Source organism: Amborella trichopoda, chromosome 1, assembly GCF_054954075.1.
Source record: "Amborella trichopoda isolate Santa Cruz 75 chromosome 1, AtrichopodaSantaCruz75HAP2 v2.0, whole genome shotgun sequence".
NCBI classification, from domain to species: domain Eukaryota; kingdom Viridiplantae; phylum Streptophyta; class Magnoliopsida; order Amborellales; family Amborellaceae; genus Amborella; species Amborella trichopoda.
The window spans coordinates 53574568-53596372 of record NC_142336.1 but is presented as its reverse complement, the minus strand read 5'-3'; the positions used below and the strand labels follow the sequence as shown (position 1 = coordinate 53596372).

General features: G+C 36.6%; 1 protein-coding gene across 6 annotated transcripts; it reads right to left on the bottom strand.

Moving 5' to 3' along the window:
* Nucleotides 1–2179: 2179 nt before the first annotated feature.
* LOC18434812 (putative phospholipid-transporting ATPase 9) lies at nt 2180–14363 on the bottom strand. 6 transcript variants are annotated; one of them, XR_016060757.1, is made up of 12 exons: nt 14199–14363; nt 13059–13470; nt 10869–12220; nt 10352–10462; nt 9905–10181; nt 9700–9788; nt 9404–9512; nt 5272–5496; nt 5015–5140; nt 4452–4550; nt 4157–4348; nt 2180–3306 (listed from the first exon to the last, which is right to left on the bottom strand). XR_016060757.1 is itself a non-coding variant. In XM_088873777.1 (12 exons), the coding sequence occupies exons 2-12, from the start codon at nt 13449–13451 to the stop codon at nt 2674–2676; spliced, it is 3591 nt and encodes a 1196-aa protein (XP_088729903.1). In that variant the 5' UTR covers nt 13452–13470; nt 13851–14363; the 3' UTR covers nt 2180–2673. The 6 variants fall into 6 exon arrangements, 4 of the variants coding, with proteins under 4 accessions (XP_088729903.1, XP_006844938.1, XP_088729923.1 ...); XR_016060756.1 differs by having other exon boundaries at nt 4836–5140; nt 5272–5481; XM_088873777.1 differs by having other exon boundaries at nt 5272–5481; nt 13851–14363.
* Between the last annotated feature and the right edge of the window lie 7442 nt (nt 14364–21805).

Here is a 21805-nt window from a genome sequence, read left to right as displayed (position 1 = left end):
AAAACATAAAACACATACCACAAGGGCACAAAGATTTATGTGGTTCACCCCATAAAAACTATATCCACGGGCATAACAAACTGAAATACACTATACAATGAAAGTTACATAAAAAAGATTTTGGAACAAAGAGTTACATCTCTAAACCTTGACAAAACCGAGTCGAGCAAACCTTTTTAAACCACTCTCTCTTCCTTCTCTTTCTTCTGACAACCACTATCGACAACACCAAATAGAAACGCGAGAACTGACTTTCTCTCTAAACCTCAACAAAACCGAGTCGAGCAATCCTTTTAAACCTCTCTTCATTCATTCTCTTTACTTCTGGCAAACATCACCGACAACACCAGATGGAGATGTGAGAGCAACGAGAGACTAAATTTCTCTCTAATTAACACCTTCAAACTATCTTTTCATTTTTTCAAGCACACATATTTAATAGATTCTTCCATATGAAACGCAAAGGAAAGGAGTTGCTCTTATGCTTATAAGGAGATTCAAAAAGGGCTACTTCACTTAAGGGACAATGTTAGATGGACGGTTAGTGTATTTCTGGGCAGACCTATGGTTATCAGAAAAGTTTATTTGGGAGTCTTATGGTGCAAATGTTTATGAGGACCTATATTACTCGCTAAACCCACGGTATTAGATTATGTAGGAGGCTCTCCTAAGACTTGGAACTTTCCCACTCCCACATTTGGTCATCTAATTAAAATATAGAAAGAGGTCGATGTTTTTGTTGTCCCGTTGCAGCAACAGAGAGATTGCTTAGTATGGATTTATTTCTCAAATGGGTTGTTATCCGTTAGAGCAACTTGGGATTTCATTGAGCAAAAGGGGACTTCTCAACCTTCTTTCAAAGCAATATGGTTTTCAAAATACCACCTTAGAGCTAAGTGATTTTTTTCATTGGCTCTAGATCAACGACTTCCTACCTCATTCTTCCTTCAATAACGAGGGATCGCAGTGGATTCTGTATGCCCCTTATGTAGCAATAATGATGATAATATTTTGTATTTGTTGTTCCAATGTGCTTTCTCACATGGTCTCTAGAAATCGATTGCATAAAGGTGCGGTAAACATCTTATTCCAAGCACATCCATTATGATAATGTTGAGAAATTGAATCGTTTTTAGATTCAAAACAGATGGGCTTCTAATAGCTGGATATCTCTTTTTTCACTTATATGGGAGGAACTCAACTATAGAATTTTTCTAATGAAGGTTTAACGGGGAGAGCAAATTCTTAGAAGGATCACTTATCATGTTTGCAACTTAGCAGATTCATTCAATATATCGAAAAAGGTAATAATTGAAAATTTGCAGATCCCGTGGTGCCAAAAACAACTAAAACCTCTAATCCAATTGCCTAGTCTATTCCACACCTTCAACATTTTACGTTTTTTCCACACCTTCAACGTTTTAAGTTCAATGTCGACAGGGCTTCTTTTCAAAATCCGAGAATAGCATGCGAAGGGAGTGCCTTTATTGCTGCTTTTGCCACACCTTCTGGTATTGCAATTAACAACTATCCAAGCCTTTTGGTACTGCGATTAAAAACTATACGGAATTCTATGCTTTGAAGGGGGGTATTGACTTGGCCATTCAACTCGACCATTTCCCACTTCAAATCAAAAGTGAGTCATCCCTGTTCGTCAACATCATTTGAGGCAGTTGGGCTCCATGGAGCCTCTATACGGTAGCATCCAACTGTCAACATAAGCTTCCAAACTATAGGTAGTCCATTTTCCACATTTATCATGAGGCCAACATGATCGTAGATACACTTGCCAAGAAGGCTACATCCTTTTCTGATCCTACAGTATGGCATTCTAGACCACCAAACTTTATTCCTGTTCATTTGCTTCATCTGTGTTTTCTTTATCTTTAATAATGAAAATGGGTAGGGAAAAAAAAAATGATGTGCAAATGACCTTCATGTAGTACAAAGATTAAGCGAATTACATTAATTGATCAAAGCATGTCAAACCAAATTGCAATTTGCTCCATAGTGTTCAGGAAAAAAAAAAAAAATGTATCAAAGACCAACAAAAGGCGGGCCGAAAGTAAAACTAAAAATAAAAATAAAATGAGAAGAATAATCATCACACCGCCAAATTTTAGAAATGTAGGTGACAACACTCAAAAAGCACGGCCCTAATGCCCTAAATAACGTAGGATTGCCTTGAACTGCAAAAGAATTTTATTGCAGATTTGAAACATACTGTACATCTTTTGGGACACTATTTTGCCCAACTTGATCAAAAACTCTCAACCTAGTAAAAAGGTTGTGAGCCAAGATGTATATATATATTCTTCATGCAACAAATAAAATACTCTTCGTTGAATAGCTTAACTTCTCTACCGTGTTAGCAGGCAAACCGAGATTCTCGCGAGGCCCAAGATTCTTGCAGGCCCATGAGCATTCATAAGAGTCTCTGAAAACCCCCATTGTGACAAACCCAACACCGCCCAAGTCACCCCACGAGCCCGCTTCATTCCACCAAAGAATCTGAAATTTACAACTGCTCGAAATAAACAAGCCCATCGAAGGCAAAAATGCATTTCTTGAAATGCAAGAATCCGGGTCTCTCTTAGGCTCCGCCTAATAATTTGATACAATAAGCAAGTGATGGGCTCAGTGGCAAACAATATCCGTCATTCAACCAAGATATCACGTCTTGTGGAGAACTTTTTCCTTAATTTGTTTTGCTTTCTCTTCGGCCCGAGCAGTGAAACCAACAGTACATGGCCGAAGAGATCTCGACCTTACCATTTGGCAGTACTCAGGGTCCTTATAGTGACCCTCTAATCTTATCCACTGAATCATTTGGTGATACATAGGGAAAAATCTCATTGCAACGGTTGCATATGTGAAGTAAGGGATGAGTGTGCAGATGACCACAAATAAAGTAAGCAGCCAATATGAAGGGGCAGGCGCACATGCTTCTATGAAGACCTTATAAGCAGTGGCTGATATGGTTGGGGACATGGCTCCATAAGCCAAAAGGAAGAGATACCACAAACCAATGCTACCCCATATAAACATGTGTTGTATCCAAGTGAAGTAGCTTACTGCCAAGGCCATTTGGCAATTCACAGTCCACACTACAGAAGTGTACATCATAGTTCCAAGGATTTCCATACCCACTACTTGCCCACCTTCACGGAAAGCCTGGTATTGAAAAGCATGGGTAGTAAATAAGAAGATGATGACGGCGCCATAAACCCCATTAAGCATCCAAGTAATTATCCGACGCCAACTGAAGAGGGCATTTTGAATGCCTTCTTGGTACAAAAGAGGGAACTGCATGGAATAAAATAGCAATTATCACTAACTCTAGGAATGGTCAGAGTGGCAGGTGCCACATCCTGACTTCTAGTGATCCAACATATGTACATACATATATATATATTATACATATATAGAGAGAGAGAACCAACACACGTTTCAACATATGCTACTAATCTAAAATAACATGCTAGAATGTGAAAGCAAAAGAAGCAGAATCCTAATTCTCTATCTTTAATTTTCAGAGTTACACTTAAGGCAAACATTGTACTTACTTTGTTGAATGCAAAATAACAATCACTAAACCACCTTGCTCCAATAGTTTTTTAAGTGACATACGTATTTGAGATATTAATTCAAGGAGAATAAACTATTGACCAATGGACTACAAAAAACATTGTCCACTGTGGTCATGGCTGTTTGATGATATGATGGACAATGATAGACGACGGGAAGGGGCCACCTAGGGTTCCTGCCCTGTCCTGGAGTGTCTGCATCAACGTCTATTAAATCATCTGATGGTCGGGTCCCCTATGAACTAAATAACTATGATTCTCCACAACCCAGCAATCCTCAGAAGATTTCTCCTTAACCAAATTTCTCCACCTTCAAAGGCAATTGGATTTGACTGGTTATTTGTTGATGTTTGCAATAATATAAAGTCCCAAGTTTGATACCCAATACCGAGCTATCTCCTCCAAAAAAATGTTGTAGAGTAAGAGAGAAAAGGCACAATAATACAGCACAAGTTCAATGAAGGAATATAACACAATAAATATTTTAAATATTTATTATCTTTAATTATAAACAACAAAAAGTTGTATAAGTACCAAGGTCATTGGATTTCAAGCAGAGAGGGACGTACCCGAAGACAAAAACGAGCAGAAACATCTTGATCAAATACACCCATGGCAAGCACGGGAAGTGAAGTGAAGAAGACATTGTAAAATGACATGTACCAGTCATTATAAGCAGCTTGGCCAGAAAATGATGCATACACCTCAAACAAGAATAGCGTAAAACCAAAAGTAATGTTCTTGTAAAAAAAGTAGCATACCTGCAAAGAAGGATCAGAGCATATTTAAGTTCACGTAAAACCCATATATGCCGTTGTTGAGAGCATCAAATTTAAGGTTTTCAAAAGGGCATCATAGTCATACCATTGAAGCAATGCGTCTGTAGCACCAATGTCCATGCACCAGCAGCAAACGCTCCAAGTATCGAAATTGAGCAATAGCAATGTCACTCGACATCACTGCCTGCAAATGAAAATGCAAGGGAGACATATAAACACAAAAGAAGAAAATACAAACTAGAGATAGGTAAAGGAAAGGAGGAGAAATATTAGGCCAGTAAATGGAACAGGACATTAGAACATATAAGTGGTCCAGAAACTTGAATTATCAGGCATTACCTGGACCCTATCAACTATCCCAATGGACAATATTACCCTTCATCATTTTACCTTTTTGTGGTTGTCCAGTATCTTCAATACCACAATAGGGGTACAAAATGATCGTTTGGATAATGGAAAGGTAATTTACCCAAAGAAAAATATAATAGACAGGCCCGGGTCAATGCTTTGAGTTTCTGACCACCTGCATGATCTACGCGGTTGCTCCTGGTACTTCCGCGATATTTTGCCCCAAAAATATAAGGAACTAAGAAAATGCAGAAGAAGAATGGATCTTTGTGTGGGTGAGTACAATTTTAAGAGACAGACCTGCATCCCTTCCACACCACTGATACCAACCCCAATATCAGATTCTTGAAGCATACCCACATCATTGGCCCCATCCCCAATAGCTAAAGTTGTCTTTCCTATGCCTTCTTTAACCAATCTTGTAACCTGCCAGTGTTTTATATAACTTCATATAATGTAACAAAAAAATAAAAAAAAGAAGGCAGAATTCTGCATAAGGGGAAAAAAAAAGACAATAATACAAAGAAATTCAGCAACATAAGAGTGGAATCACTTACGAGAGCTTTCTGTTTAGGTGAGGACCGGCAACAAATAACAGATGCACAACTAATTGCAAGTTCCAAAAACCTGCTCTTTACGTTATCCTCAAGTGCAAAGGTCAGCGACTTCCCATCAATGATCAAAGCAAAAGCAGAGGACCTCCCAATGGATGAAGAAATTTGAGTGATGCCCTCATTTATCTGCCTTGTAACACTCTCTTTCGAAGCCTGACAAGCTCATCACTAAGATTTTTCAGTCATAAATAGTTTGACAAATTAATAATATATTGTGACTATATACAAATATGTGCATATGGATAATGGATATAGGTATATGTATGTTTGCATATGTGTGTGTGTGTATATATATATATATATATATATATATATATATATATGGAAAAAGCTAACAATAGCTGGCCAGCTATAATGAATAGTAATATGGTGGAATGAGAGCCATCAGATCTTCATCATGCAGTTAAGAATGCATATCACTGTTTTAATTTTAATTTTTTTTCTATAAATCGGATCATAATGAAATTTTAGACACGTGTACTAAAAAATAGGGTGCAGAAATAAAAAATATATAAAAAATATTTTCAAAATATAAAATGACCGAAATCCCCTGAAAAATGAAGGGGATATTTTGGTCATTTTAAATTATTGAAAATATTGTTTTTATATTGTGCATAATAGTGATAGGTATACACACCCAAAATTTCATATTAATCAGATTTATACAAAAAAAATTAAAATTAAAATAGTGATGTACATTTTGAACCGCATGATGAAGATCTAAGGGCTCCCATTCCACCTATCTACTATTCATTATAGCTGGCCAGCTGTTGATATATATAGGAAGATGCTAGGGTGAGCCCACTAACTCACAAGAAAAAATGAACCCAACGGCCCATATTGAATTTGGTCCAATCTGACGATCACGATGTCCGGTAGTGTTTGAATTTTAATTTTTTTCTGCAAATCCAAATAACTTGAAATTTGAAGCGTGTGTACACCACAAATAGGTGAATCTTCGAAAAATATCAAAAAAGTATTTTACATGAAATAAATTGACCAAAATACCCCTGAAGTATTTCGGGGGTATTTTGGCCAATTTGTTTTTCACGAATTATTATTTTTATATTATTATTAGGTGCGGCTTGATGAGAAAAACACACTTCTAAAATTTCAAGTGATTTGGATTTGAAGAAAAAAATTAAAATTCAAACACTACTAGACATCCGTGATCATCAGATCGGCCCAATTTCAATCTGGGACGTGAGCTCATTTTTTCCTGTGAGCTAGTGGGTTCACCTAAGCTTTTTCTATATATATATATATATATATGAAAACAGTTTCTGTACGCCCATGTGCGTACCACTACAGTAAACGCCCAACAGCCCAGATCGAATCTGGGCCAATCTGACGGTCAAGGTTGTCCGATAGTGTTTGAATTTTAATTCTACAAATCCAAATCACTTGAAATTTTAGATGTGTATTCTTCTCATCAAGGCGCACCTATAAAAAAATAATTCGCAAAAACAAAATTGATCAAAATGCCTCCGAAACTTTTTGGGGTATTTTGGTCAATTTATTTCACGTAAAATATTTTTTTGATATTTTTCATAGATTCACTTACTTTTGAAGAAAACACGTCTAAAATTTCAAGTAATTTGGATTTGTAAAAAATAAAAAATAAAATTCAAATACTACCGGACAACCGTGATCGTCAGATCGGCTCAGATTCGACTAGGTCGTTCGGCATTTACTGTAGCAGTATGCGAATCAGCGTACCGTAACATCTTCCATATATATATATATATATATATATATAGAGAGAGAGAGAGAGAGAGAGAGAGAGAGAGAGAGAAAGAGAGTAAAACTTCCCAATCAGTCATACAAAGGAATCTGAAAATGAGCTAATATAGATGCACGGAACCTACAAGGGTTTCATTACTGTAACTTGGGGGACCCATGGTAAAAACTAAAATCCTTTGGGAAAGTTAAATGGTCAAACAATCTTACAAAATCATTAAGGTGGTCAAATCATACAAGTTAGCATTAGAACGACAATCTTGTAAGTTTCATTTCACTCAGGTACCTCAAAAACTTATTTAAAAATACTCGCATTAAGCCTATTTAGATTTTGGATGCTTAAACAAGCAAGGAATTTCAGTAATTTGGCTCCACTTATGAGATCCGATCCAAATAACACGAATACCCCTTCTTATCAAGCTTCCAAATCAGGAAAAAAATTTCAAGTTAAAATCCCTTGTTCAGGGATTCTAAAATAGGACACACTGGGTTGTTTCATTTGGCACAAACCAAGTGGCACGAGTCAAAAGACCAATGAAGCCCCAGTAGTTCAAACTCAAGACTTAGGAGCTCGTTTCGCATTCATTATATGCTGGTTATGCGTTGCTGGCTCTGAACAAGAAGCACTAATTTAGTCATCATGCTCAAAATAAACGGCCTGAGAAAATGATGGTTTTACTCCACTTGTTCAGGTTAGCAACTGGAACTTTGTTTTTATTGGACATCCATGTGCTGTGTTCCTATGTCTAAACAAATAGCAATTATCATCATTGCTCTTTGATTAAGGGGCCCAAGAAAAGTGACAGTTTTACCCTTTGTTGAGGGTTAGCAACACAGAACTCGCTTTATTTGGTTCAAAACCCTTGTCTTGAGTTCCTAACTCTAAACAAGTATGGGTATTCACATCATTTTGAATCAGGCCAACTTAAGTGAGGCTAAGTTACTGAAATGCCCCTGCATTTTTCAGGCACCGAAACCTAAAAAAGAGCAATTTGAGTGTTTTTAGAAAAGTATTTTAAGGAGGTGGCTGACTGAAATAAAACTCATGAAGCAACCATTCTAATGTTAAATCGGATAATTTGACCACCTTAATGATTTTGTATGTTCCGTTGACAGTTTAAGTGATGTTCTCACATAACTTTTTAGAAAATTTTCTCAACCAAAGGTGATGAAAATATACAATGACATAATTACTCGTTATATGTTTACATGCTCGTGGTTCGTTATTGCAATTTTTTACTATTTCCAAGAGAAATTTCAACGCCTCTAATGAAATTGTGATTACTATGAAGTAAATAGAATAACATGTCATGCTAGCAAGTCATATTGGTATTCACAATCATTCTAAAATGTTATTAGGTATGAACATTAACTCTAAACTAGATTTATCCTTTCATAGAAAGAAAGAAAGAAAGAAAGAAAGAAAACGATCCAGTTCTTGCAAAGAGTCTCATTACTAAGGATTGCGATGACAAGGCTTGTATGTATGCGTCCAATCATATTAGGCCTGGGCCTGCTCGACGATTCTGGTGGCTGGGAGTGGTGGCCATGAAGCCCAAACTGAAAAGCATTTTGTAGAGCTTTTATCTAGTTTTAAATTAACATGAATATTAATTTCAAGATTCCCACCCCGCTCCCACCCAAACAAAAAAAAAAAAGGTTCTGGAGAGCATTCCACTGCATATCATTTTCCAAAAAATGATCTTGTATATCGTCAAATATATATCACTAACACAATTGTTAAATGCAATGCAATTAGGTAGAATCCTTTGCAGACGACTTAAATACATGACGGGATATTATAAGTGGCAGAGTGGCCTTGCTGCCATAATCCACCGAGATTCAGCCCTGTGTCGCAACGATTCGTCCACTTACCCAAAAAAACACAGTTGCTAAAGAATTTAAAATTCGAGAACAAACATGAAGCTGGGTTCTGGACAGCATGAACTGCAGAGAAACCATGAACAATATATACCATAAAAAACAAGTGGGGACCTACTCAACAATTATGGTGGCCAGGAGTAGTGGCCATGAAGCCCAAACTAAATAGTACTCTGTAGAGCTTTTATCTAGTTTTAAATATGAATATTAATTTCAAGATTCCCACCCCGCCCCCACCCAAACAAAAACAAAGGGTTTTGGAGAGCATTCCAGTGCGTATCATTTTCCAAAGAAATAATCCTGTCTATCGTCAAATATATATCACTACCACAGTTGCTAGAGAATTTGAAATTCAAGAGCAAACATGAAGCTGGGTTCTGGACCGCATGAACTGCAGAGAAACACCGACCAATATACCATAAAAAGCAAGTGGGACATATGAGAAATTCTTTACCTTCGCAATGGCAACCTTGTCCCCTTGCTTCTCCAAAGCTTTGATATCTGGTGTCTCTAAGGCAACAATAATCTGCTTCATCCCTTGTCTAAGTAGACTACATGCGAACCTGAACAATTTCCTCAAGTCATTATAGAGTAGCTATAAAACAAAACCTAGACCGACCAGCATATGAGAAGATTTATGCCTAAAAATACAGATTCTTTTATTTTGCATTCAAAATTCAAATATGGGAGACATAAGTAGAGATCTTATAGAACACAGAAAAGCATGCAAATTACGTTGGTAAACCATACCCAATATTGATTGCAGTTTCCATCTTATCTCCAGTCAAAACCCAAATCTTTATACCAGCCTGTGCAAGCTTGTCAATGCACTCAGGAACCTATTAGGAATCAAAACAATAGCAATTTGGCAATTAGGTCCATGTATAATACTTGCTACACATTTTCTTAAGGCTTATCATATGGAAAGACCCATTTATGTCAGGTATATTCTCACCCCCTTTTGTAGTTTGTCCTCAACAGCTGTGGCACCAAGAAGAATTAAATGATTCTCTATTTTTGATGCCACCTCATCCACCAATGCATCTCGATCTGCACTAACTGAACTCTTGGCCTCAGCAAACTCCTTACTGAAAGCCCTATACCCCTCTTCTTCAAGCACACGATATGCAAGTACCAAGGTTCTCAAACCTGCATCGGCATATTCATTTATGTGATCCCTGGTTTTATCCTCAAACTCCCGCCCATTCTTCCCAAGGCTTTCAAACATGACACTGCTTATAAAAATCAACAATCAAATATAAATAGATGCCCCCAATAAAAATATGAAAAGAAAACAGTTATTCTTTCCACCATGCAGATCAAACCATTTATATAGAAGAGATTATTTTTACAAATTAAGAACCAAATATTGAACAATGTTGAGGCGATGGGGAATACAAACCTGTCAGCACCCTTGCAAAGAAGCAAGAGTTGACCCTCTTCGTTTTGGACAATCACAGACATTCTCTTCCGAGAGCTACTGAACTCCAAAACATTTAGAATCTTGTAGGACCTACAAAATGTCATAAATAGCACATGAACACAATATAATATAAATATTCGGAAGTACGATATTAAAAATTAGCAAGTTATTACCTCCCTTATGTGATTATGTACATTTGGTTGCATTACCTCTATAACTCGCCATAGTACTTATTAAGTATATTATTATTCAGGGATGTAAAATTATGGTCCATTGGCATCATCATGATACAACCAAATAATGTAAGAATGATGAAAAGACTGGAACAACCAGAACAGAACAAGAAACCCCTGGTAGGTCTCACTCTCTCTCCGTCAGCATCAAGCAATTCATTGGACAGTGACAACCCCGATAAAAAGTTTGCGAGGATATAGGATAGTTACCTTTTAAATACAGAGATAAAAAAATATAAAAGAACAACCACATAAATACTAACTGTTCTACTTTTGCGCCAGATACTGGGTCGAACTCATGGAGAGATATGCTCGTCTGTGTCCTTCTATAGAACTCAAACCCAAGTTCTCTAGCTGCAATAACAAAGGCAGCTTCATCCGGTGACTCAGCCTCATAAGAAACATTCCCGGTCTCTTCATACACTTCGGGAATTGCTGTATGGCAAATTGCAAGCACTCGAAAGAACATTTGGATCACATCTGCATGCTCTTCATTCACCCATTGCCCATTCATTATCCGCTCATCTTTGAAATTAAATCCTTTGATTGGAGGTTTCGAACCAATAACCTCTACCTCGACATTGCTTTCATCACTTGATCCTTCAAGCCTGGGTGATCCTTTCCTTCTAGCCATGGCTTTTTCCACCTCCGTAATCCCACGCCCATAGGCTGTACCAGCAATCGAACACTTTATGAATTCCATGGAGTTACATGTCAAGGTACCTGTCTTATCAGAGAGTATGGTGTCAACTTGCCCAAGTTCCTCATTCAAATTCGAAGTGCGAGCATGAGCAGGCTTGTCAGCCTCCTCATAGTACATGTTCAAGTCCTGATTGATGAAGATGCTTTGGAGAACCTTAACAATCTCTATCGATACATAAAGCGAGATAGGGATAAAGTAGCCATAAAGCATAAGAGCCGTCAAAAAATGCAAAATTGCAGCCAAAGGCGCCCTTTTTGGGTCAAAGTAGACGGTGGCATCACCAGGCCGGAGGTACCACCTCTTCATGTTACCATTCCTAAAGTCCTTTGAAGTCCAAATGCCAAAGAAAATCGAACCAATCGTGGCTATCAAAGCCAAGGAGGAAAAGAGAAAATACACGATTTTATCCATTTTTCTCTCTATATTGCTCCTCTTGGAAGGTGGATCAGTGGAATTTTGGATCACCTTAGTGTCATGGCCTGTGAAGATCACCAGGCCATAGATGTAATCGGTGTTTCGAAGTTTAGAGTCTCGGAGGAGAATTTGTTGAGGAGAGAGAGGATACGCCATCTCATTGTAGTCCATGGTACCCACAAAGGAGTAGAGGTTTGCATTTGGGTCTTCGCATCTTATTGTTGCTCTAAAGTTTTGGAAGCTTGACTCATCATGGAGGCCTGACGTGACCTCAAGAGCTTGCTTTAGCTTTAGGTTTGTTTCACCATCAAGGTTGGTGGTTTCAACGTAACAAATAGCATCATCATAACTAGAAGAAAGTAAAAGGAGATCAGCAGGGAAGAATTCATCCTTCTCGACCCTCACGATGTCGCCAACTCTCAGGTGCTTCCACTCTGTGTGTTGGAAGTTGCCATCACCACCGTGCACTTTGACCTTTCGATTGTTCACCTCTATATCCTGAAACACCCAATAGGGTATTCATATAATGGTGCAGTGAAAGCAGTAAGAGAGTGTAGATTCAAGAATGTTACAAGTTCAACATGGACAATCCTAATGCGCAGACAATTGGAAAAATGATTCTTTTTTTACTTCCTTAAGATTACACAATCCAAGGGCTGAAGTTCAATGAAGAATTTACTTTACTATAGCTCATGAAACCTGATTGAAAGGAGATAGTTGCAGCAGATTCCCTGTTATGCGCAGGTGTCCTACAGTCTAGTTTCAAATTTTTTTTTTTTTTCGGGGTAAGTGTCTAGTTTCAGTTTTCCAACCAATATAGACAAAATCCAATAAGAAACACAAAAATCAAGTCCCAAACCAGAGTGACAATGTAAAATGAAATAGTGAAAATTTTTGGTCTACAAGCTTGTTACTTGTACCGTCATAAGACAGAAATTTCTCATTTTGGGGTTGACATCTTTCATCCCCGAGCAAAACACTGTTTCCTCAGACCCCGCAGGGAAAGTAAAAATAAAAGCTCATAGAAAACATAGTCCCTTCTTTCTTTTTTGGTGTTCATCTTTCTACAGTTAAAAAAAGAAAAAAGAAAAATTTCTGAACAACCGCAATATAAAGATTAAAGAGAATGCAAAACTGAACATCATCAAAACCCAATTGCAAATTTCCTGACCAAATATGCTTTTCCTTTGTGTCACATATCTCTTCCATGAAAGCAAAACCAATATTATTTGCACAAAAGGAAAAGGAAAAGAAACAAACCGCTAGTTAATCAAATAAAATACAAAACAATAAAAGCAATCAAAACAAGAACACCAAAAAATGATGAAAAACCAACCTGTTTTTGCCTTCTCCAATCTTCAACTGCCTCTTTCACCATGCTAACCCCAATCACAAATAACAGAGGAGCAATAGCACTAATAGCTGTGTAAGGAGCCAAAGGGGTGAAGGCCAAGCAACCAGCCACGAGAAAGTATACATTTGCAACTCTCCTGAATTGCTCGAAGAGAGATTTTGGAATGAAAGTGGCCACTGTGTACTTGGTAGTAGACACATAATTATTCCCATAATTCAAAAGTACAGCTTCTGGACTATCGGGTTCGTTGCAAAAGACCACTCTCGAGAAACCAGGCCCTCCAATTTGCGAATGGTCTTCCTTGAAAGAGGACCTACCACACGAGAAGGTATAGATCTTGCTGAAATGGATCCTCTTCCTCCTCCTACCAGCCATCTTCTGAAAAAAGAGCTACCTATACCCCAAATTTCCCAGATTTAGTTTCTCTCTCTAGCTAAACAGCTGAAATCCCAACACCCCAAACAAGAAAAAGTGGAAAAAAAAAAATGCAGGGGAAACTAAGAGTTGCTCTAATTCAGTGACACAACTTCTCCTTAAGTCCTTAAATGTTCCCCAATTTCCCTCTCTCTGAACAAGAAACATAAAAAAAAAAAGCCCACAACCAAATATTCCCAAACCTCAAATCAGAAAAAACCTACTTTTGTCAGCAAACTCCAAAGCAATCAACAAAACCCGAAACTGTCAACCCAAAAATTTGACAAGGAACTAAAAATTCAAACTGTCTGAACAGTAACAAAAAAACCAAGAAAGATCAAAATACCAAAAAACCTGCACCTGTGCAAGTCTCTCTCTGTCTCTAGAAATTAAGGAATCCCCATTCTCCATCTCTAGCTATAATTCTTATAGGAAAGTACATCTTCCGTTCCTTTATCTAACCCGTGTCAATCAAACTTGCGTAGCGGGTTTTCATTGACTCGCATAAATAACTCAAATCTTTGAACATGGAAAATCCATAAAAATAAGAAAGATAAAGAAACAAGCTTCCAAACTGTTTCACATGGGTTCAAAGCACAACAGCTAGACCTTCCTACCAATATACAATCTCTCTCTAAGGCTCTAAGCATATAATGAAAGGCATACAAGGTCAACAAATTCGTAATAGAAGAAGAAAAGTCCCATCACCTAGAAAGTCAATGCCAGCGCTCAAATTCTCAGCTTGGGCTTCTCCATATGAGCATCAATTTCCTGTGAGGTTTCATAGAGAGAGAAGAGAGCAACCAATACAATACGCATGCCATTCTTTTCGCAAAAAGGATAAACAGTGCAAAAATTTAGGGGATTTATGCAATGGGTACTCTGAATGTTCTCAACTGATAATTGATTTATTCATATAAAACGTTTTATATTTGATTTGATGAGTAATTTGCTCTGGTTTTTGGGGTGAGAACAAAAGAGCCGCCGCCATGGCGGGTAGAGTAAGAACGTGCGGTAATGGGCGGTCAAAGCACTTGAAGAGGAGATGTGCAAGGATTTATTTATGTTTTTATTTTTAATATTTTTGTTTCTAGTTACCCAATAAATAATCTAATTTATTTTATTTTTAAATTAGATTTTATTTGTATATATTTGATATCCAAATTTCCAGAAAAACTGATCTGTAGATTTATTACTGGCGATTTTTTATTCGGTAATAATTATTAGATCTCAGGAAAGTACCCCTCGAGATCTCGATAATTGCGAAGGGGTGCCCTTCTTTGTTGAGCTAAAAATGAATGTATATGAAAATTAATTCTTAGGAGAGACAACTACTACTCTCGGGTGATTTAGTTAGGTTTAAAGTGCGTATACTATGCTCCCGTGGGAGCATATTGTATATTATTACCATTTTCATTAAACCCGCATGCATGGTAGGAACCTGTCTCTAGATTTGTTTGGTAAACCCGCATGCTAGGAATCTCTCTCTAGATTTTTGGCAAACCCGCATGCTAAGAGCCTTAATTTCTCTCTAGAAATTAATAAAACCGCATGCTAAGGGCCTATTTCTTCTAGATACAAGGAGGGATACAGTGGTAAATAAAGGAAATTTTAGGTACAAACGTATAAGAGAACTTGAAAAAAAACCTAACTAAGCGTTAGTTTCTCTTGAGTTTCTAGAAATTGCATTAAGGAGCCTAACTTAATGAGGGGAGCCGATGAGGACGGCATGAGAAGGGGATAGGGGCGTGGGGTTGGACGTATGGCACGTGGCGCGATTTCCGATGAGAGAGAAACGAATGGGGCGCGGGGCAGGAGGAGGAGAAGGAGAGACATTAAATTAGATTGGCGGGAGAGGGAGATTTGATTGTGTTATTAGGATTTATGCAACTGTGAAAGTTTCATGGTCGGGGAGTGTGAGGTGAATACAAAGAGCCGAAAATTTAGGATTGTCTCCCCCTAAATTTTTCTCTTCCTAGATTGGAGCTCTTTGCTTCATTCTCTCTCTAAGTTTAGATATTACCCTCTTTATTTCTCTTCTTCAAATTAATGAACCGATTAACGACCTTTTCTTAGCAACAATATCCTTTTAGGAACAATAACTTTCAGTTGCGGTGCCGACACCCGGACCCAACCCAAAAACTAAAATATCTATGTATTTAATTAAAAACAAGTTTATATAGAACCGATGCTCTAAACAATCAAATTGGTGCCCATCTCAAAAATTTTACTAGAATATGTTGTTTTGATACTCAAATTGATCATCTCGAGCTCATGATGCATGGACATGAGAAAAACATGGATTCTAAGTTTTGGAAATAGTGCATCTTGTAACATAATTTTGGACAGTCAATTTTCAAGATTTTCGTAGATCTGCACTATTTTCGAAGCTTTAAATTTTTTAATTAAAGATGAAAATATTTTGTAAGGCTCTCACAAAGATTTCCAATATTGAAACCACATTTCTCGACATTCTTTAAAGGTTCCTTTTATTTTGATTGTTTAAAGCCTCTATACCAACTGCACCCATTTTAATTATGGGTACGGTTTGCACAAGGCTAAAGCCCTAAAAACTCAAAATAAGGTCCTCCTTCAAAAAGTGTTGAAAGATATTATTTTTAGTACTGAAATTCTTGTAATGGGATGAAAATTTATTTCATTTCTAATTATAAAATTTAACGCTTCAAAAATAGTGTAGATCGAGCAGATGTATGAACACTTGAAAATCTTGAAAATGATGGTCCAGAAAATGCATTACAAGATGCACTATTCCAATATTTGAAATCCATTTTTTTCATGTCCATACATCATGAAGTCGAGATGATCAATTTGATGAATTTTGGGCATCAAAACAACATCTTTTAATGAATTTTTGAGGTGCACCTTAATTTGATTGACTATTATTTATTTTTTTTTCTTTTAACTATATTTAAATATATTTCAAATATTAGGATCCGAAAAATACTTCTCAGACCTAGACCCAGACCCGAATAGTGTTCGAGTCCAAGATTTAAACCAGGACCCAACCTGCCGGATTCAATTTTTGGATCCACCCAGTTGGGTCTACCGTCTGGTCTTGGGTCAGGTCTTGGTCCATTGTCAGCCCTAACTATGAGCATGTATATTATGCTCCCTCGGAAGCATAATTTACTTCAACTCCCACAATCGCTTGCAGTAGGGTCTCAAGGGTAACTCGGTTCTAGTAGGGTGTTGAGGCAAATTTGTATCCATAAACTTGGATTTGTGGAAATTTTTATTAATTTTATGAAATTGATATTCCCAAATCGGTAATCAATGTTTATAATTGTATTCTGTACAAAATGTAGGGCTTTATCATTATTCGTACATTTTCGTAATATAATCCATTTTCTGTATTACATTTATTTTTTTATTTATTTTTCTGAATTGATTCAAGCTAGAACTAAAATTCTTATGCATTTCATCTTTTGTGCAATTTTTTTCTCTTAGGTACTTTGAATCGCTCGCTCTCTCTCTTACGTACGCTAGGCATATTTCTTGCTTTCTCTGCAATCTTGGCACAAAGGCAAATAAGTGGTCCGTGAATCTCTCCATGAGAGTGACAAATGTTTAGAGTCTCTCTCTCTAGAACAGTTGTGATATCTCTCTCTCTAGAAGACTAGTACAGTCATGAATGGTCCAGGGATAAATTTTGTCGATACAAGGTCACTTGTTCTCCGATGTTACATGTTTTGAAAATTTTACAGCACAGAATTTGAAATGGACATGCATCAACGTCTTAGGAATGACAAATAAGATAAGCTCCTTTCCTTTAGAGAAATCAGAACCGTCCATTCCATTTTCCCGTTGTATTTCACATGCATAACCTTGCAAATATCTTTTAGATTTTATCTTGTTTTGTTTGTCCATCGATTGGCACCGAAGCTTCTCTCTGCTCCTCTCCCGTGTCCTTGATGTTTGACCCATTGTTGGAAAAATCAAGAAAATAGCACAGAGTTAAAAAATAACAAAGTATAAAAAAATAATAATATATGAAAATATATTTAAAGAATGATTAAACAAAGTACATTCAAATGAAGTTGAAAATTAATAAAATAAATAAATAAATTTTAAAGAATCGATTTGTGCCAATAATATTATTAAAATTTTCTAAAAAAGATGAAAAAATGTAAAACTAAGTATTAATGGCCAAAATAATTGCCAATGTTTGTCATAATGATGAAAAACATTAAAAAATGTATTACAAACAAAATTCTTTATTTTTTAGGATTTTATATATTATTTTAAAAATACTCGGCCGGTCACCTAAACCAGCCGAAACTATAACTGACCAATAGCCGGTTCTGATTTAACTAGGCAATTAAGAGAGAGAGAGAGAGAGAAACACAGGGGGAGGGAGCAAAATCGTGTTCCCGAATTTTTAGTCCAATTCGGTAGATGGGTTGTCGAGATTGACGATCCGGTCCACCAAAATCCAATCATTAGAAAATTTAAAAAAAAAATGGAGACTCGTTGTTTCTATGACAGAATTGGCCAGAGCTGGCCGTGTCATGCGGCAAACCCGTCGGTTCTCGATATTTTACAAAAACCAATTTGTATTCAATAATTCTCGATTGGGATCCATCAGTTCCGATCCCGTCAACGTTTTTTTAAACGTCAGTTCGTTCTCCTTGCCAAGTTTAATCTCACGTACCACATTTGGCCTAAAAAACCCGTAAATCCCTTACAATAACAACTTTAAAAGATAAAAGAATGGACGGTCGAGATTTTTCAAGTGCCCAAACGTCAATTCATCAAACCGGAGACAGGTACGAAAAGGAGGTCCCAATATCATAATTAGGTCACCAACTTGGACCGAAGGTTGCTTCCCAAAATAAATAAGGAAAAATAATAAAAATTAGATTAAGGATGAAGTCTAAATTCAATCATTTTTGCTTGTGAAATGGCACGTGTGATTTGGTGTCACACGAGGGCAAGAACATCTAAAAAGGTTATTCCAAATTGAAAGAGACAAGAAGCAAGTGCAATGAAAAGCTTGTTTAAGCCCAATCCACTTTATCTAATCAATAATTAAAAAGTGTTAATATTGGAAATCCTTACCTGACCCAATTAACAATTCATTGAGATCTTGTTAGGGTTGCCTTTTTTTATTGATCTCCTATGCTATGACCTCGGCATGAACCCTACAGGCCAAGTTAACCCACCTGCCCCTAAAACAAAAGGAAATTTTATTGCTATTAATTTATCGAAAATTTATTATTCTTATTAATTATTAAGGAAAATGTTGTTGAAGTTTCATGACCCTTTATAAAATCATTGAGTTCATAACCTCCAATTAACATAACATTAGAGGATTTTTTTTTGACAATAACATTACATGGTTTACTTTTTTCACTTTTTTTGTTTTTTTTACTCAAGTACCTCCTCACATATATCCTCAAAGATATCCTAGTTGTTAGTGTTCATGAAAAGAACTCTAAACAAATGGGGGTAGCATGCTCGCCTCCCAGGTTTTTTAATGCCTTTTCTTTTGTCTGATGCTGCCATTGTTCCCTTCCTGAGGGTTGTAAAAGGGTTGTTTTTGTAGCTTTTTTTTTATTTATTTTAATAAAACGGGTTGGGGCCTAACATCCTCACTAATTTACTCAAGAAAAAATCTAAATAAATGGGGTATTTAGTAATTTGACATGCATAAAAAGCTCCAATCAAACGAAGGGTACCTGTACTGTCCCTAATTGTCGAGTATTCCCAACCCTGAGTAATGACACTACGGATATTTTTAAAACAATTTTTTGAGGAGATAGTTTAGTGATCAATTGGGGTCTTTTGACCCACAATAATGATCTTGTAAGGGGTTTTGACCACATAAATAACATTTTCCCTAATTATTACTGTAAACAACCATAGTTTATATATTCAAAGTGGGATTCTCGTTGAGAAAAATTAAGAAATTGGGTCGCTTACACAAGACAATTGAATCAAACTAATAAATATCTACTACTTGGCCCTAATGTCCAAGGTTCTAAACTTCTAACTCAAGCTGACCTACTAAGAAAGCAAAGTTTTTTATAATAGAAAATGCTGGTCATAAAACATAAGCAAGTGCAACAATAATAGTAAAATTAGTAGTAGTAACTAAGGAGAAGGGGATAAGGTGCTTAGGGAATAAGACCCGAGAAGCTAGAATTAGGTTACCAACTAAAAAATGAAAGGTTCTAGTTGTAGTAATAGCAGTAGCATTATAGTTTCAATAAGATAAAAAGAAAAAGGTGGAGCTCTATTGGAACCAGCAAAAAAGTGAATGTTGTTTGTAGAAAGATAGAATACTAGCTTTTACCCTTTATAACAATGTTTGAATACACAAACAGCTAGTTGGATCATCTACCTACCGATTCTATATTGGATCGTTAAGATAGTAATTAGAAGAGTCTTAAAAAGAAAAAAATTGAACGAAGGGTTTATGAGTTAGGGTATACTAAAATATTTACGAAAACATTAAAAAAGCTAAAAAAGGGGAAATACATATAAAAAGAATGGGTTTGGGGGGAGATTGAGCTGTTTCCCATTCCTTCCTTTAACCAGTTCGGTAGGGTCCAATTCCCATCCAAAGTAAGCGATTCCCTATATGTACCATGAGTTTTCAAACACTGCTTTCTACTCAACAAAATAGCATCATGAGAATAGAAAGCTGATGGGATCCAAATGAGGCGGCAAAGAGTAAGAGGTACTCCAATTATTTATTGATTGGTGTAACTTTTATTCTTGTAAATGAGTCCAAATTTAATCCCAAGCTAAGTACTTTTCACTCACATGTAACTGCATTCACAACTTTTAACTAGAATCGTTATAGGGACACTTGCATGAAACCCAAGGTTAATATTTAATAGAAAATAGTTTCATGCAGCGGGGACCACATTTCTGCATTTGCAGTCCCCAAGATATAAAGCATCCATCTTAAAGATGGATGCAAATACGAGGTCCATATAAAAACAATTGAAACTAATGATCCAAATGTTTTTTTTATAGAATTATTATTTCTAATTTTCAAAAAATATTTATTTTTCCATATTCATGATCTCCATGTTAGAGATTACTTGTCCTTAAAATCTAAGTCCAAAAATCCATCTCAAAAATAGATTTTTAAGAGGTGACTCATTTCTACATGAAAGGGAAAACCAAATACAAAATAGCAAAGATAATGCAGGGTCAGAGGCTTGTGCTTCAAGGGCCAAGAAGCTTCCCTAAAGTGAACTGAGGAAACTTTATGAAATACATTATTGGATGCTTCAAGAACATGAAAGACTGATTGAATACGTGACTGAGGACAAAAGATCACAAAGATTGTCCCAAAGAAGAGGTATCAGTATTGAATAGCTTTTAAAATGGGTGAGTAACGCGGTTTTTAGGGGTGGGTGACTTCAAATGGAGGATATTCCATGGTTTCCACTTGGGGCAACAGGGTGAATAAAGGGCACAAAATTTATTTCTCAAGAATGTAAGACAAAGTCCCTATAGTAAAAAGTAAACTAGAGGCAGAGAGGGTGCTCTTGAGCTTGTATATGCTCCAGCGGGAGTACGCTGTATATTGTTTCCTTGGGTGAAGAATCAATTTGGGATGGGCTTTCCAATGTGAAATTTTGAGTGTCACCTAAGAATAACTAAAGGATTATTTCTAACATAGAAACATTGTATTTTAAGTTCTTCAACACTTCGATCTTATCCTCTAAAATTGGACAATTTCTTATCGATCTTGGGGTGTTTTATTTTGTTCAACCACATGCATAGTGTTATTTGACAAAAATTTTCTCTTTTTCTTTGTTTTTTTGAGGCTAGTCAATTTACATATTTAAATTTTAGAGTCTTAAATATGCACCTATATCGTGTTTGACCTAAGAGAATAAATAAACAGCATGCTCCTATGAGAGCACGGAATATTTTAACATTTAGTAAAACCGAAAAGGTAAACGCGCGTATGGGGTACGCCCATGGGTCCACGAATTGAGAATATCATATCAAGAACCCTGGCATATGCCATTACCTCTCCAAGAAGTATATGCGTTTGATGTAATCATCTCATCCAAATGTTCAATTTTTCAGCGCCTGTCCCTCTCTGTTTGCTTATTTTGCGTGTCAATTTTTATCTCACAAACCTACGTTCGCAAAGATTTATGTGGTCCTGCAGGAGAAAAAAAATTGTACATTTACACCCCCAGAAAAACTGTATGCAGGACCACAGTTTTGGACCCCAAATTTGTGATCCACTCATAGTAAGTGAAAAACGAACCACATGATAAAAAAGTGAAAAACGAACCACATAACAAGGACCGTTAAGGAGC

Coding starts and splice junctions, on each gene's coding strand:
- LOC18434812 (XM_088873777.1), bottom strand. CDS start 13,451: ATGGCTGGTAGGAGGAGGAAGAGGATCCATTTCAGCAAGATCTATACC. Junction 10,463..10,868: donor TCTGGCGCAAAAGTAGAACA/GTTAGTATTTAT, acceptor GACATTTTGTAG/GTCCTACAAGATTCTAAATG. Junction 4,349..4,451: donor ACAGACGCATTGCTTCAATG/GTATGACTATGA, acceptor CCTTCTTTGCAG/GTATGCTACTTTTTTTACAA.